The 17887-nt window shown below is 40.1% G+C and overlaps 1 protein-coding gene across 1 annotated transcript in view; it reads left to right on the top strand.

Annotated features, from left to right (window-relative positions):
* Nucleotides 1-1498: 1498 nt before the first annotated feature.
* Nucleotides 1499-17887, top strand: part of LOC140237291 (DNA-directed RNA polymerase I subunit RPA1-like) — a 50245-nt gene continuing 33856 nt past the window's right edge. The window contains exons 1-9 of the mRNA XM_072317233.1: nucleotides 1499-1611; nucleotides 6870-7119; nucleotides 10135-10262; nucleotides 10770-10995; nucleotides 12197-12463; nucleotides 13285-13412; nucleotides 15251-15469; nucleotides 16178-16318; nucleotides 17119-17339. Coding sequence (XP_072173334.1) covers nucleotides 6957-7119; nucleotides 10135-10262; nucleotides 10770-10995; nucleotides 12197-12463; nucleotides 13285-13412; nucleotides 15251-15469; nucleotides 16178-16318; nucleotides 17119-17339 — 1493 coding nt within the window. The 5' untranslated portion in view covers nucleotides 1499-1611; nucleotides 6870-6956. The remainder of the gene's footprint in view (nucleotides 1612-6869; nucleotides 7120-10134; nucleotides 10263-10769; nucleotides 10996-12196; nucleotides 12464-13284; nucleotides 13413-15250; nucleotides 15470-16177; nucleotides 16319-17118; nucleotides 17340-17887) is intronic.

Here is a 17887-nt window from a genome sequence, read left to right as displayed (position 1 = left end):
TTAATTCTGAAAAATGAAAAAATGACGACAAATGAGTCATACTAATGGGTTTATTCAAAACTACTTAGACCTACCGGCTATATACTGTTTAAGGTGAATCCCTCTACCTAATAGGGCTCCGTACACAACTCATTTGGAGGGCGCTAAGATTTTCTTCTCCTTCTTCTTGGAAAGTAGGGCCTACACTCTGGAGTGTATAGCCATGATGTATAGTCGATGATTTAGACAGCAAATGACTATTTTTCGTTGTAAAATTATATAGCTTTTCTTAACCCTAAAAAGGCCGGGGGGGGGGGGGGTTGAATCACCCCCACCCCGACATTTTTCGCGATTATTCCGCCGCGCAAAAATTTTTGACCGCGCCGTTCGCTGACTTTTTACTTTCGGGTCTCGCGCATTTTTTGACACCATTTCGCGAAAATCGCACATACCGTTACGACGCTGCACGACCTTTTATACTAGCCTGTCAGACCGAAAATGGCTCAAAAATGTAATTTTGTGTATAAAGTCTATGCAAATGGAGTTTTCTCATCTTGTTCATAAAGATATTATTATGTTCACTTTCATAGGCTGAAATTATATAATTTTTCCATAATTATGCTTGAAAAAGGTTGTGTCATAACTTTTGCGAAAAAATGATAAAACAAAAGGTTGAAAAACAAAGAAATACACAAGAAATTCATAAAACAATAAAATACATAAAAATCAAGTTTGATACCAGATTTCTTTTTCGAGTAGGCCTACATTGTTAGGAATGCTACAAAGAATGTTATCACCAAAAAGTAGCCAGGAGCTCTATTTTCTGATTTAAGGCAAAATGTATGATTTTATGCATATATTAGCATAATTGATCAATATAATGAAAATTTCCACTTTTTTTTGCATAATGTGGTAAATTGCGCCATAGGTAATGCATGTGCCAATTTTCATGGCGATTGCGCGATCGATCGACTGCCGAGATCTCGGAAGGGGGGGGGGTTGAATCAACGTACCGTTTTTACTCTGCCCGGTAGAGTAAAAACAAACAACAAAAACAAAGCGAAAAAAACACTCTGGTCAGTGAGATCGGTGGTTTGAAAAACCTGATTAGGTTTATTCCCCCTACTTTTGCAACATATGGCGTTCCATAGGCAACCAAACAAAACAGAATTTCAGAGCAAATCCATAAAAATCCCATGTTCCATTTTCAGTTGGAAATAGGATATTGAGATTTTATTCATTTTCCCGTTGAAATAGCCGACGGGCGACGGGATTTCCACGCAATATTTGATTTTCCGTCACCAGTTGTCGACCGGTCACTGAATGGTACTTTAATACCCGTTTCCACCCACCGCACCACGTACCTGTACGTAAATACTAGTACTAGTTAGTAGTGTAGTCAAGTTTGACTGAACATACAGCGCACAGCGCCAAAAAACCCAACAACAACAACAAACTGCACCACACATGCTGCATGCTTGTCAATTGCACATGCGTGGACGTGTATCAGCATGCACATCGCCGCCTGGCCTGGCCCCTGCACTGACTGGCATGTAATTGGACTGAATGGAAGTTAGAGTTAAATTAGTTGTTTCATGTCCACGAATCCTGAAGTGGTTGTTTGTTGAGAAAGTAAGTGTTTTCCTACAGCCTCTATTTGTTTGATTCGTTATTGGTGTGTCACAACTGTTGAACTTCGCTCTATCACAAGAGACAGTGGTAGTTGCTGCATTTACAACGTTGCCCCACACCTTCATTTTCGTGTATCCAGTGTACAACCACATGCACACGCGCATACTAAAAGTCTAAGTAACTTGGTAACGTTTAAACTGTTACTTAGTGCTACTGTTATAGTACCATCCATCCAGCCTCACAAATGTGGTTGTGCTATGTAGCCGGGGTTTGGGTTTTAGTCTAACTGCGACCAGCCCCAACACGCAGTGTTGGGGCTGTGCATTGTAGCAGACATGATCATGACAGACGAAGTATAGAGTAAAATATCCCGTTTGCGGCAGTTTAAGCATTGTTAAGGGTTTTTCCAACTTGTAAACAAATCAGGCAAATTATTTTCAACCATTTCATATATCATAGACAAGATTATTAATTAACGCAGTTGTTTTCATAAAAGAAATTTACCATTGACCAACGCAGTTTTCATGATTTACCAGGGCAAAACCCGGCACAATTTTCGCTGATAAGGGCGATATGCGACGTAGTATTTCTGCTTGCGGCACGATGTACAATCCCTATGCAATACGCGCGTGCTCCGCGATCTGTAGCTGAACGCCTTCACATGTCTCGCGAACATTGCGTAAGCGCCAATTCCCATTGCTAAAGCACGTGAAAATAGCGGGCGCACATTCATTGGCCGCAAACAAGATCGCAAATCTGGCGGTGTTGTTGATGTCTTTCTCGTGTTTTTCTCATTTTTTTCGATGGTAACATCCACTTTCCGAAAAAAATGGCGGCCCACATCGGCTCGCGAAAGTTCTATTTTACGTGAGGATATGTTTTCAAAATCCATGAACATCGAGAAAACGACAAAAAATCCAGTTTCTTGGACCATTGTTTCTTAACTGTTATGTTAAGAAGTACCGAAAATTTCATTTTGGATGCAATATGTTGTCATTTTGGTGAGAAAATTTCACTTTCGTCAGAGATCGTGCCCATTTTAATGGTTGTCATTGCTAGTGTGTTAGTATATGTGTAGTGTGCATACTCAGTGCAGTGCTGTGTTTAGCGGTATATTACCGTGTAATGCTGTACCTGCCGCGAACGGCTGCAAGGCCGCATACTGCCGTAGTTACTCTAGTGCCTAAATATCAATATGAAATCGCAAAAATTCTGTAATATGAAGACTTGATTTACAGGTGAAGTTATAATGTTGAAGACTGACTGCGTTCAACTTTTGGTTCTGCCAATAGTCCATTTCTGCTCGAATTGATGAGTTAAATGCGACTCGGTCGAGAGGAACTTGGGAGAACGACATCTTATAAAAGTCAATGGATTTGAAATTTGTGTGCATGCGCTGGCCGTCAATTCATTGTAATTTACAGCTGTAGCTTTAATAGTGATAATAATAATACAATGCATTTATAAGGCGCTTAATACCGATGTTTCTAAGCGCCTCTAAGCATTTCTAGCTTTATGGCAAGGCCTTATCATACTGTTGGCAAACCCTCTCGCTGTATATTGCGTTGCTTTCAGGGTGGGCGCGTGCGCGCAGGCCTTGTCAGAAGGCTAAAAGCATTGCGACTCCGCCAGCACATGAATATTTACGTGCGCAGTGTACTGCATACTGATTTCGAAAATGGTGAATGGGATGGGGAGCTAGGACTCGGAGATGGACCTGTAAAAAAAATGTTTTTTCAAGATCATTGGACCAGTGTGAACAAGAACAAGGTGAACGGATGGTAGGAATTAGATAAGAATCTTATGTATACTATAAAAGTAAGTTTTTTTCTAGTGATATTCGAAACTAATATGGAGGCACGAAAATCTGTGACGGACTGTGTATGTTTTTCAAGCTTACCGATATAGCACTCTATTGACTCAGGACGCTCCCACAGTATACAGTAACTGTGTACACGGAGCGTCCCGGGGTTAGGTTTTAGTCATGGCCCGAGTCGCGGGATACAGCCACACTCGTGTGTACTGTAGATTCTACATATCCACACACAAGGAGAAGCTGGACCAGAACAGAAGTCGACGAGACGCTGTGCAAAGCACGGCATCAGACAAGTGTGAAGCGGGGGCCCCGCCATCCATTATCCGAATATCAGTATCACATCAGAAACCACAACACAACTGCAAAACTTACAAAAATTCATACGTTTTTTACGTAAAGTGCATGTTTATAGTTATACTACAGAAGGTACATAAGTCCAAAAGAGCCCTCGCAATAAGTCCATCATCCCGTCCATGGAAAAAAAAAAATGGCACTTTATTTTTACTAGCACAACCCCTGACCATTGGAGTTCATCATGTTCATCGTTGCAGAATTCAAAATGGTGCATTGACCTCTGCAATTTATGCGCATGCGTGACCGGAAATGCAGCGATCTCTTGCATGCGTGCGCTGCTTGAGTGTAGCAGCACAGTCGACAGCATGACCTTTAGAAATGCAGCTAGATCGCGTGAACTCCTGATTGTTCAAAATCAAAATCACCGTTAATGAAAGACAATGTACCGTTTGCACACGCTGCAAAGAATTTTTTCGGGAAGTTGTGAATTGTGCATGTCGATATCGATAACATAGCTACGAAGTCTAATTAATGAAGATTATCTTTAATGAGTTTGAGGTGACAAAAAATGATGTCAAGTATCAAAACTCAACGTGATTGTGATATTCGCATTGTGTTTGCTCTGTCTTGTGGGCCACCCTGGTACAGTCCTGTCATATTTCTACAGCAACTGGGCTGTGTATACAATTTAGTTAGATATTGCCGTGCATGTGGGGAACTCACCATACTGTTAACCACATGAACACCACAAAACCAGCTTGCTTGCAAAGCGATGCGATGTTGATGAAAGTATTGTTTTCATAACTTCAAATGTTATTTTTGTAAAAATACATTTTTTTTCACTCCATTTTCATATTTGTTGGAAACCATGGGTTTAAAATCAATAGCCAAGTTACAATGGCCGCTAAATTAAGGGACTTCAGATTGACATTGCAAGTGCTTGTGGTAGGCCCTACATCGTGGCCTTTGGTGCTAGCAATTGCTCAAGCAAGTGCCGCTCTGGAAATAACAGGCCTAGTTTTCCTTAACTTCTAGATTGCTTGATTATCTGTAAATGGTTTTAAATTTGTTCTTTTCGTCTTTGCTCTTTCTTTTTTTTTGAGTGCCTGTCTGTTTTAATTGTAAATTTTCTCTCAAAGATCTACTTCCTGATTCTGACTCCACAATCAATGGCCAGCAGCGCAGCCAGCGCAGTTGTGCCTCAGCACAGACCCGCGCATCAGCTGCCTTGTGTACCCTACTAGTAGTATGCAGGAGAGAATATGCATGTGTTGTGATGTTGATGTGCTCTGAGAGCAAGGCTCGTGGCGCTGCTAGCTGCGATTGCGAATACCCGTTCACATGTCTAGCTTGCTCGCATGCAGCCCCTCGTGGAACATAAGCAGAGTAAGAACCAAACAAAGGCAAAGCCTCGATACAGCCTAGCGATGCATCCTGATCAATGGTATTTAAAGTCTCAAATTGATTGTAATTGTGCAAATAATGTAATCGTGGAATATATCAATGTTTACAATATATTGTTTGTACATACCAGTACATTTTTCTGTATTACTATCATTGTCTACCAAATTTATTCCAAATTATCTACAGTTCGACCTTGATTATCCGGCCTCCTTTTATCCGGAAATCTCTATTATCCGGACGCGTTCACGCAGTGAAGGACTTTTTTTTGTCCAAAAATTGAGAAAAAACAGTGACTTTAAAGTCAATTAAAATTTCTACAAAACTCACATGATTTACCTAAATTCCCGACAGAACTGAGGTAAAACATGTATGATTTTCACATTGAGATACACTTTATTTTTGTGAAGAAGGGACTACAATTTTGTGCAGGCTAGCATACAGTAAAGATTACACCACCGTTGTGGGGTACGCAACCTGCCTAGCTGCCAGTGCACTGGGACGGCAGCTACAATTGTATAATTATACATTAGCATTGTGTCTCCCATATCCGGCCAATTCGCTTGTCCGGATGAGTGCTGGTCCCGACATGGCCGGATAATTGAGGTCGAACTGTAGTTATACTTGTAGATATTGATATAATAGCAGATTCTTCCAGAGCAACTTGAAAATGTATTCATAGTATGTAATAAGACACTTCATACCATTAACATGGATGATGTTTGAGGAGCTATGACAATTCCTTGTAGCTGCCATGGTGTACTATTTGCAATCTTCTAACTGTTTTGGAATTTACAAGTAAGCAAAATAATGAGCTCTAGTATAATACAATGACAGCATATGAGACCCATTTACAGTGCAGGGCTGGGCCAAGCCTGGCCTGAATCGTGGTACCCCCCCCCCCCCCATTCTGTGCATTTACATCACTTAGCAGACTCAGCCCAGGCTAAATTCAAACTTTTCATTGTTTTGTCATAGTGGTGCTCTTCATGTAAACAAACAATTATTTGGGAGCCATTGGGGTCACAGTGCAGAGGTGCTGGTGTGGGCAATTTGCAGTGAACAAAGGACTACAGTGTTTATACACAGTGAACTTTTGAACATCACACTCACAGCTGCCCATTCCTTACTGGTTATCTATTTTCACAAGAACAAGAATATGCGTGAGGAAAAACGAAACAGTGTATTACACTCTACAGTCAAGATGATTTGATGATAACAAAGATTCAAACACAAGTTTGGAAATTAAGGCAGACAAATTCTACCTCTCCTCAAATAGTGATGATGATAATGATGAGTAGCGTACACTATAGTACCAAATTTCTATGTAGTAAACCCAGGATTACAACATTATATTCTAGGATGTCGCAATCATTCTCATCCTTGCAGACTTCCAGGGTCGCAATTTGGTACTGTACCCCATTTTGCCCAGCTTGAGTTCACAGTGAGAAAGGCCTGGCCAAGCTTAGACCTGGCCCTTGCAGAGACTACCTCTGGTACCACATGTAGCCTCTTGAGCATTTACAGTGAAATAAAGGCTGGGCTCAGATTTTCACTGTATATCGGGTCTGATGATCATGCTCATATGAAAGCATTTTTTTTTTTCAACCTCCCTGTACAAGAGCATACAGTGATGAGATATTATACCTACAAACAAATGAGACATGAATCTGTTTTAATCCAATCAAACATTTGGAGTGTTGTTGTTTACACATTGTATGCTACCATATTTTTCTGTTTAATTCAGATATGACGCTGCGAGGTAGTTGAGCAACCAAAGAGAGTATCGCTAGCTCATCAGACTGCTGTTTTCCGCTGAGGGGCTTAGCTGACAATGTCTGTCCGTGAGATTCCCAGCAAACGGCTCGACTCCGTGTCATTCAGTACCTACAGCTGCAATGAGCTGAGACACCTCAGTGTCAAGGAGTTGACGAACCCCCGTGCCTTTGATGACCTAGGCCATCCCACTTTTGGAGGCCTCTATGATCCCCACTTAGGTGAGTGTGCTTCACCGTTGACTTTAACTTTGAGCTTTTATGTAGAGAAGTGCCATCCCATCAGCATATTTCATGTGTTCGTAGTGAAAAGTCAGTATCAAAGTCACAAGAGCGTGACTCCTGTTGTGTGTTAAAGTAGATACAGTAAGAGGAAAGGAAAGAGGCAAAAGCTAACTACTTCAAAGGTGCTGTTTCATTTTACTTCATTTATTAAGTTTTCCACACAAATCATATTTTTGTGACATACACTGTACCTCTGCAGATCAATGAATAGTAGCCAATATTAAAAAATCATGTGTACATACAAACAGAAATTGAGATGAGAATTCAAGTTAATGCATACATCATTCTAGAGTCTGTCATATTCATATATGTGACCGTGCACCTCAAAACGAACATAAAGTCGCACACACTGATTTTGCGTGAGGACTGAAAATAAGTGAAATGGGTCAACCTAGCCGAACTTGACTTTTTCATATTGTCTGAATGAGCGGGTCTTCTTTTACATTGTGCTAAAATTTGGTATCATAAAACGGGCAGGAAAGTTTGTTTTTTAGCAGTTTATCTCGAGCATTTTTGGTAGACTATAGTGTGATTAGGTGTGTCTTTAGAATCCCTTTTTCATTTCTGAAAAACCTTGTCCACACTCTTCACTTTCAACTCTAATAACTTTTGAAAAGATAGTGCTACTGCTTTGAAAGTTGGCATTAATTATGGACAGAATGTGTTAATGAGGCATGCTTAATTTCAGTTTAATCTGATAATCCCTTCCTTGTTTTTACTCTGGTGGTCTACTTCCTGTTTTTTGTCCCATTCATCGCACAGCCAGCACGGTTTGGTAAAGATTAAGCGCTTGAATAGACACTGTACTTCAGAGCCTCTTTTCTCAGCTCACACTTTTCCTGACTTTGTGCTTTCTTTCCAATATTTAGATAGGTTAGGAGAGTCCATTTGATTTGAGTTATACATCATTTTAAAGCTTAAAGTCTGCTCTTTCAGAATATGGTCTTAACTAAAAATTCATGTCTGGCGACTTTTTGTTTGTTTTGAGGTGCAGGGTCACATATGAAATTTTACAAAAGTTTTGTGACTTGTACCACATATGATTACAGGCCTGCATTTTTTTATTTGTCATGCTGCAATAGTATTCTGATAATTTGACTCAGAAGTTTGATGTTTTGAGGGATAACGTTATTATACCCCCGCCACACGTAGTGTGAAGGGGGTATGTAGGAATCACCGTGATGTTGGTCAGCCGGGCGGGCAGGCGGTCGGTCGGTCTGTTGCAAAATCTTGCGTCGCGAACTCCTTCTACAGTTTTGAAGCAATTTAAGTGAAACTTAGGGTAAATGATGATATTGAGGTATAGATGTGCAAAACATGTTTTTTGTGTTTGTCAGACAATGCGTTGCCATGGTAACCATGATTTTACCAAAACCTTGTGGATTGAATAACTTCCATAGTATTTAAGCAATCAATTTCAAAATTGGTATCTGTGATGATCTATAGGTGTAGTTATGCAAGACACTCTTTGTGTTTGTGCTTGACAAAGCATTGCCATGGTAACCGCATGTTTTCTTCGAAATCTTGTGGAGTGAACACCTTCCACAGTTTTGAAGCAATTGAAATCAAATTTGGTAGGCATTATAGCCTTGAGGCATAGATGTGACACACATCATTTTTGTGTTTGTCGGACAAAACGTTGCCATGGTAACCATAATTTTACCAAAACCTTGTGGATTGAAAAACTTCCACATCATTCTAGCAATTAAGGTCAAATTTAGTATGTACAATTGTATGATGATCGGGAGGTGTAGTTATGCAAGACACAAATGTGTTAATATAAGAAAATGTGTCGCGATGGTAACCACTCTTTTTTGTATCAAATTGAACCATTTAATCTATGAAGGTGAAACTTGATGTGTATGATGCTCTCTTTAAGTGTAGTTTTGCGAAATGTCCTTTGTATTTGTATCGGACAATGCGTCACCATGGCAACCTCATTTTTTTTTTTTTATCCTGTGGAGTGAACTTCTTCCACAGTTTTCAAGCAATTGAAACCAAATTTGGTAGGCATTATGGCCCTGATGTATAGATGTGGAGCACATAATTTTTGTGTTTGTCACACAAACCGTTGCCATGATAACCACAATTTTACCAAAACCTTGCAGATTGAATAACTTTTCCATCATTCAAGCAATTAAAGTCAAATTTAGTATGTATCATGATCTAGAAGTGTAATTTTGCAAGACACCAATGTGTTAGTTTAAGGAAAATGTGTTGTCATGGTAACCACTCATTTTTGTATCAAAATAAACCATTCAAGCTATGAAGGTCAAATTTGGTGTGTATGATGGTCTTTAAGTATAGTTATGCAAAATGTCCCTTGTGTCTGTATCAGACAATGCATTGCCGAGGTAACCACACTTTTTACCCAAACCTTGTGGAAAATTAATCTGTTTCCAATTCGACAAGTGTACAAACTTGGTATTAACGTCATTGCAGAGACTTCCAACCCCAAGCACCTTCTGATCGGGAGATTCTCCCGCCTGAAACCCCTAGCAAACGGGAGAATCCAATTTGATGTGCGCAAAGCGCACATCACGAGCACAAAGCGCGAACTTCCTTGCGGCCGGGGTCTAGATGCTCTCTCGTGCTATCTAAGGCTTATTTTTTAACATATATACAATGATATTAAGTAATCATTTCAAGCAGGAGACACAGAGCCAGGGCGAGAGAAATTCAATCTCAAGTGGGAGAACGGGAGATTTTGCAAAAATGGGCTTTCGGCGGGAGATCTCCCGTCGAAAATGGGAGAGTTGGAGTCTCTGCCATTGCCCTCATGACATAGTTGTATGAAGCAACACTAGGGGCGGGGGTACTATTAACCACCTTCAGTGATAATTCTAGTTGTAGTTGGAAGCATACTGTACGAATGGAAATAGTGACCATAATATAAGATTGCCAATACAAGTCATATTGTGTTCGTATGATCTCTTTCTCACATTTCAATAGGACCAAGTGACCGTGACGAACTGTGTGGAACATGCAGCCTAAGGCAGCTGCACTGTCCCGGTCACATGGGTCATGTGACCCTACCACTTCCTGTCTTCAACCCCCTCTTTTTCCCTCTAGTTCAGCAGGTGAGCCAATTTGAGTGGAAACTGTGATACTTACCTTGCTGGATGATTTGACAGAGTATGTCTCTCCTCTCAATAGCTCTGCAAACTTTGCAATGCTATAAAGATATGTGGTTGTTTTCACAAGTGAGAAATTGTGTATTAAAAAAAGAAAAGAGAGAGAGAAGAATAGATAATATGCAAATGTCCTGAGTGCGGTAAAAAGAGCATATTTACTCTTTCCCTCCCAGTGTGTGCATCCCTGTTGCACAAAGGACTATCTGCATGCAGTGCATACTTGTTCTGCTGTTGACAGTGAAATGCCAGTATGGATTATAATTTTTGTAGCAAAATTATTCTTTAGAAAGGTACCGTTAGTATAATGAAATAATGCTCTACAAACTTCACTGCAGTGAATATCATTTCTACTCACAACATGGGCTTGTGGAGTGTGGACAGATGGGTAAATGCATATTGAAGCAGGCCGAGAGTGCAGTATTTGATTGAGTTCTATGTTGTTGTTGTTTTCAGCTGTTAAGAGGGAGCTGTCTGAAATGTCACCATCTCATGGCCCCAAGGTGGACGCTCCGTCTGGTTGTCCAGCAGCTACGTTGCCTTGACAATGGTCTCCTAGGTAGTGTGCGAGACCTGACAGAGATAGCCCAGCAGGTTATTGCACAGTCTGAAGCTGATGATGAATCGCTGGCTGATGATATTGATGCCAAACTGTTGGAATACATGACTGATGCTCTGAAAGGTGAAGACTTTAAAAATAAATAGTGATAACCTTACAGTGAAGCAGATTTTTTGTATCCTAATATTCCACAGAAATGTATTTGTGTTGTCAGTTTCTAGCTGACATGTATATTTTGTATGATATATGTTATGGCTATGTCACTGTACACAGAACCAAATATCATTCCTTCACGTGGTTCTAATTTTCCCAAAATACAATCCATGTTACATGTTGTGTAGTTGGGGGGGCGGAATCCGCCCCCCCCCCCCCCCCCGACGTTTCGCGCTATAATTCTGTAATGCGAGAAGGCCTCATCGCGAGGCTTCTTGACTTTGTTTGTTCAAGTCTCGCGCAACTTTTGAGACCAAATTTGCGACGTCCGCGCATACTTTTGCGAAGCCACGCCCATTTTTGTAACGGAATGTCGCCCCAAAACGGGAACAATTTTGTGATTTTGTGTACATTTTCTATGGAAAACAGTGCTCTGTCATGAAAGTCATAAAAACCTGATTATTTTTACAATTAATCACTTTCATTGATTAGTTTTGTGCTAATTATGGTAGAAAGTGGTCAGTGACAATTTCCAATGAAAAAACAAAGAAAAAACAAAAGTGAAAAACAAAGAAATACATAAGAAATTCTGAAAACAATAAAATACATAAGAATTGAAATGAATTTTTGAAGTTTTTGTGATGTACAATTGTTGAATATGCTAAAACAGATTTACAGATCAAAAATTAGACTCTCAATGCTTTTGATTAGGCTAAAATATGATCTTGAGCTTAATTTGCATAATTAATTAATTAAAATTAGATATTAATTGTTTCAAAAAATCTTATGACACAATCTTGTAGATTATGACGCAAGTCTCACGCATGCAAAATTTCATCGCGATCGCACCACCGATGGCCGAGATCTGGGGGCGGGGGGTGGAATCCATCCCACCCCCGGTCTGAGCATAGCCAAAAAAGCCCGGCCCCTTTAGGGTTAAACGAGCAAAATTGAGAAAGAAGGTTATTTAGCACATTTGTGTGAATATAACTGTTATACAGTTTGTTGCAGTAGCTCAAGGAGGTTAGAAAGACATTCTTTCTGGCATTGGTTTACAACTAGCAGCTGAGACAGAACATTCTGATTAACAGTCAAGTATGATCTCACATCAAAGAGTCTAGTTACGCAAATTATGAAAAGAACTGTTGAATTTTTATGCCCTCTGTATCAGAGCAAGCATCTCGACATGTGACAGCTCAGCAAGCACGTCACATCCAAGACAGCCGCCGGCACGTCATCCAGGATTTCATTCGGCATTACGTGGCCTCCAGAGGGCGCAAGTGTGCCTTGTGCCAGACCCCGGTACGTGAGATCCGCCCCCAACACAATAGTGTGATTCTAACCAAGGCTAGTGCCGGCCCAGGGCAGGGACTACAGACTGTCTTCCTGTCACCCCAGGAGGCTCGCAACCACCTACGTCAGCTGATGGCCAATGATGGTGAGTGTTTGGCCTCCCCCTCTGAAATGCAGGCCTTTGGTAGGAAGATAGTACTCTTTGTGTTAAAGGAAACCAAAATCCAAATACAAATGTGAATTGAGTGAAAGTAGCGATATTAATGAAAGTTTCAGGAAATCAAACAGTTCATTAGAGAATTTCAAGGAGACTGCTACGCTCTGTGAGGTTATTATAGACAACAGGTGAAAGAATATGTAAGGAGAAGTCCATAAAATTTCATTTTTCATGAACTGTACACATTGCATTGACTTGCTACTGACATTATGCAAGTGGGTAATGTCATTTCCCATACTTTCTGAAAGAGGTTAGTCAAATGCTGATAGATTGCCTAATTTTCCTCAAACTTTCACTGATATATTCTACTGACATTCCTGCTTTTACTCGGTCCACATTTATATTTGGGCTTTGGTTTCCTTCAATGCATGACTCTGAAAGTGCAAATGAGAGAGAAATTTTAAGAATGCTGAGTCTGCCCTTGAAATGCAGAATATCACAAAAGTTTAGAAGCTTTAGGCTTTTGTTTTGTTTTCTTTTCTTTTCTTTTCTTTTTTTGGTGGTGATGGTGGTGGATGTTGGGGTCTTCAGAGAGCATGATTTTACAATTTGTCAACAATTTTTATACTTGAATTACCGTATGGTTCACTTGTATGTGACAGCATGCTGTTACATTAGATATGCAGAAAAACATTACTACATTTAGAATGTACATGGTATTCATAAGGTGTTTTCCAGCTTTTGCTGGTGCAAAATATAGTATATGTTTGTTAAAATTTTGATTAGTGTAAATCTTACCACCATTTCAGGTCGAGTTTTGCGCCACATTTTTGGAGTCCTAAATGTACCAAGTTCCGGCAGTGATGGGAACTCGGTTTCAGCCATTGACCAGTTCTTCCTGGAAGCTCTGCCTGTCATCCCCTCAAAGTTCAGACCTGTAAGTCAAACGGAGGAAAATCAGAACAATTCTGTTCCCAAATGATTATTGTGGCTTTTGTCTAATCACGACTTTGAAGGGATGGTATAGTTCTGGTTGAGATGAGAAGTTAGAGTTCAACTTTCTGCAATATGATTAGAAACAACTTATATGAAATATTAAAGATCATGGGATTCTAAGAGGAATTAACAGTTTATTTGATGAAAGTTTGTTGTGAAATGGCTGAAATATCCAAAATCATCCTAATAAAATATATGCTCCAACTTTTATTAGTACTTCTTCTTTTCTCTCTTTTTTTTTTTGGTTATCTTTTGTGGTTATCATTTCAAAACCAATTTTCATCAAATAAATTGAATTCCTCTTAGAATGGTTACTCTTTGATATTTCAATGGTATATGTATATTAGTGGTTTCTAATTTTCTCATGAAAAGTTTAAAGGTGCATGGTCCCGGTGTTTTAGTCAAATGCGTACGCGGGCGCACAGCGCAAGTTTCCTATTGACCGATTCTGTGACGCGCTATGTGTATTTTTGGCATGGGCGCAGCCATAGTGGGTGTATCAGCCGACCCCCCCTCCGCACTCCCCCACCCCTCTTCCTACATTAGCACGCGCGCAGAATGAAAAACTGCTTTAGCCAATGGGCGTCTCGTACTGAGTGCGCGAATGCTTGCTAGTGCGCGAACCTTTGTTACAAGTGCGTGATAAACATGTTGCCCCGGGGTGGGGGAGAGCAGGGGGGGGTCTGGCTGATACACCCACTATGGCTGCGCCCTGTGCCGTAAAATGTCTGCTGCCCTCAACGAACCCGAATCGGTCAATAGAGACCTACGCTATCGACTCCTCTTTGGCGCTTATGCTGTGGCCCTTTTCCCCGAGTCCGAAGAAGTCCGATTCACTGTAGTCAATGGTCCGATCACAGTTCGGCTCATGATTCGGCTGAGGGGGATGACCGCTTTAGCAAACTTCTTTTGTGATAATAGCAAGAATAATGCACGCACCCTGGCATTACTACAGATTGCGCGATGCGCAGAGAAGACAACGAAGGCAACGGTACTTAGCAACACCTACGCACTTTACTCTTGATGACAGCTCAACTTCGGTAATCTTCGTATCAATGCTAACGGTAATCGGCAGTATCATTGACAGCGCCCTCTACACTACCGGGACTATGCACCTGTAATAATCTCTATCATAACCAAAAACTATTCTGCCCCTTTAAAGGGTTATTATTTAGTAAAATGTCTTGTCACTGTAGAATTGTCTACATATTAATATCTTTGTAGGAAAAAAAAAAAAGATGTGCTCCAGGAGGAAAAAATAGTGAATAATATAGATCAGAGTAACAACAGCAAGAGAGATATCAAGAAAAACAGAATGCAAATGGATAACAAAGAATGCTCAGGTGAGAATAAGCAGCAAAAGACACAAAGAATACAGACAATGAGTTACAAAACAAAACGAAATACTTTCTTTGTAGATATTTGTTGGGTTTGATTTTCTCTTTGTGGAGGCTAGAGACCTATGGCTTGTAGACATTTTTTTTTTCTTTATGTCTTTGATTTTTCATCTGTAGTTCATGTACATTAATTCAAGTTACCAGAAATGCAGATTGCAAGCTATAAGAAAGTATTCCTGCCCTTCTGGGTTTTAAGCTTATAGTTATGATTTTTAACTCCTTTTTAGAATACGAAATCTAAAATCTTACACTTGTGCAGCTTTATTGACAAAACAAGCAAATGTGTGTTATGGCAGCTGGGTAAGTGTTTCCTGACAATCATGTTTATGCAGTTGAAAAGATAATGCAATTGATTAGATTTGGTTTCACTTACTGCTTCCAGATTTCCAGGATGGGTGATAAAACCTTTGAGAATCCCCAGACAGCCAATCTGAGTAAAGTATTGTCAGACTGCCACACCGTCCAACATCTCCTCAAGGTGATAGGACATGCCACCAGTCAGGGGGAGGCCAGTGCTGGAGAGCAGCTTGTCAAGCTGGAAGACATTCCCAGGACAAGAGACAACAAGAAGCAATCAGAGAACAAAGAGAATATTGATCAGGTAGCTTTTCATTTCATGGATTGTTTGCTTGTTTGTTTGGGTGGTTTTTTTTTTTTTGTTTGTTTGGGTTTTTTTGCATGTAAACAACCAGTTGCAGGAGCTTTTGTTACACAATCCAGTGATGGCATTTCCACAATCTCAGTGCATGTCTTGTAATAGGCATTGTGCTGTGTCAGTGTGCCACCGTCATCCTCCATAGAGTATACACACAAGTATCTTGTAAGGCAGCAGTGTGCGAGTATGTGTTTACTCCCATGATTTCTAAGCATTATGTTGTTGGATTCATTGTGAAATACCCAAAGTTGCTTTCTCTATGTCATAGCCTGAGACATTGCTCACTAAAAGCCTGGAGCACAAACTCTTTCGTTCATATCATTCACATTGAATTATTACCGTCACAGAATCTGTGCCATCAAATGAGCACAAATTACTCCTTACCACCAATTATGTTGTTCTTTTTTCCAAACATATTCTTTGAGAATTTTATGAAGCACTTACAGCAGTTGCATTTATTGCATGTTGCACAGTAGGCAAACATTGGGTTTTCTCTGCTCTAGTGAGCCTGTGATCCACACATTGTACAACTGTCTGTGCACATATTTGTAGGTTGTTGCTTTGGTAGTTGTCACATGTCATTGTCAGTTGTAGAATAGCTGCATCTAGTGTTGTGTGCACTACCCATTGTTTGTCTTTATGATGTGCTATCAGAGTGTGCTGAGCTCCATCCCTGGTAAGACTCTCCCAGAGAAGCTCCAGAATGCCTGGACCAACCTGCAGACCCACGTCAACTGTGTGGTGGACAGTGACCTGGACAGACTCTCCACAGAGAAGTTCCCTGGGATTAAACAGGTATTGTTGTAACTTCAAGAAGGATATGTGTTTACACCATGCTACCATTTTAGTTGTGTTCTACATCAAATATAAACTTGACTCAATGTTAAACCATGATCAGAGATGCTAACTGTTACTTTTGGGGGGCAATATTTTGTACTCGTTTTTGCCACAAATCATGTTTCATGGAAAATAATGTTTTTCCCAAAATTTTGTTACTACACATGTATAGTGCAGGAAAATGAAAATACTGTTTTTCCACAAAACATTCACCTGTGAACAGCTCTATTGCTGTTTGCAAGGCTAATGATATTGGTCACCTTGTCCATATGATATGGGCTGAAAGTTAATAAAGCCACAAGGAGCATTGCCAGAAGTTGCAATCAATTTGTAAATCCCTAAAATTAATCAGAAGTCTTGTGATTAATATGCAATTTGCCATTGATTGCAATTCTTCTTTTTTTTGTCTTTTTTTTTTTTTTTTGGGGGGGGGGGGGCAATACCCTCAAAGTCTGGTAAATGCTTGAAAGAAATAGGACTCATGTACATGTATTGTGTAAAATCAACTATCCTAGCCCTGACAAATGTAACATCATAATTGGCAAAATTCAAAATATTCTCATTCTGATTCTTAATCTCTTCTATACATCTATAATTGTGGGAATTGAGAGAGGATGCATCAGAGATTACATGTACTTGTATGTTCAATAAAGCATCAAGCTGGTGTAATAACAATACAGTACATTTGTATCTTTATCTCATAATTCAAAGTATGTGACCACAATCCAATGCTTTCCTCAACTCATCCTGCCCTGCAGCTGTTAGAGAGAAAAGAAGGTCTCTTTCGCAAGCACATGATGGGGAAGCGAGTGAACTATGCCGCCCGCTCGGTCATCTCACCTGACCCGTACATCAACACCGATGAGATCGGCATTCCGGAGGTGATTGCTAAGCGACTGACCTACCCTCAGCCGGTCACTGACTGGAATGTCCAGCAGCTGAGACGGATGGTCATGAATGGACCAGATGCTCACCCAGGGTGAGGAACTTTCAATGATGTCTGCCACCTCTCATTAATGAAGCAACTATCACCATGAAGCAACTATCACCTACTGGCTGTGAAAACAGTACTGATTTTTATTCTAACATATTGCTAGTCTGTACAAGTGGGATTATTTTGCAGATAGTGTCTTTTTTTTTTTTTGAAGCTGTAAAAACACTCCTAGTGGGAGTTATATATTCCAAGAAAATGATATATGTTACCTAAAATGCACAGCACTGAGGAAAAATATTGTCTTTGAGGTAAAATATAACTCTCAAGAGACTGTCAACTTAGGAAGCTGTGATAGACAAGGGAATATTATGGTCTATATATGTAGTACACATCTGTGCTTGCTATCCCTGTCAGAAGCCAATCAAATTCTGGAATTATATTACCTGAAGTGATGTCACTGCTCACAATATAACTATTTCAATCCTTCATGCAAAAGTCACAGTGTTTGTAAAGACCTTATACTGTAGCCACACAACATAGGCCTACAATAAAAACGTATGGGTCTTGACCTCCGTTTGTAGATCTGACAGGAA

This window comes from Diadema setosum, chromosome 13, assembly GCF_964275005.1.
Source record: "Diadema setosum chromosome 13, eeDiaSeto1, whole genome shotgun sequence".
Lineage (NCBI taxonomy): Eukaryota > Metazoa > Echinodermata > Echinoidea > Diadematoida > Diadematidae > Diadema > Diadema setosum.
Note: the sequence above shows the minus strand (reverse complement) of the source record. Positions and strands in the feature narration are given on the sequence as shown.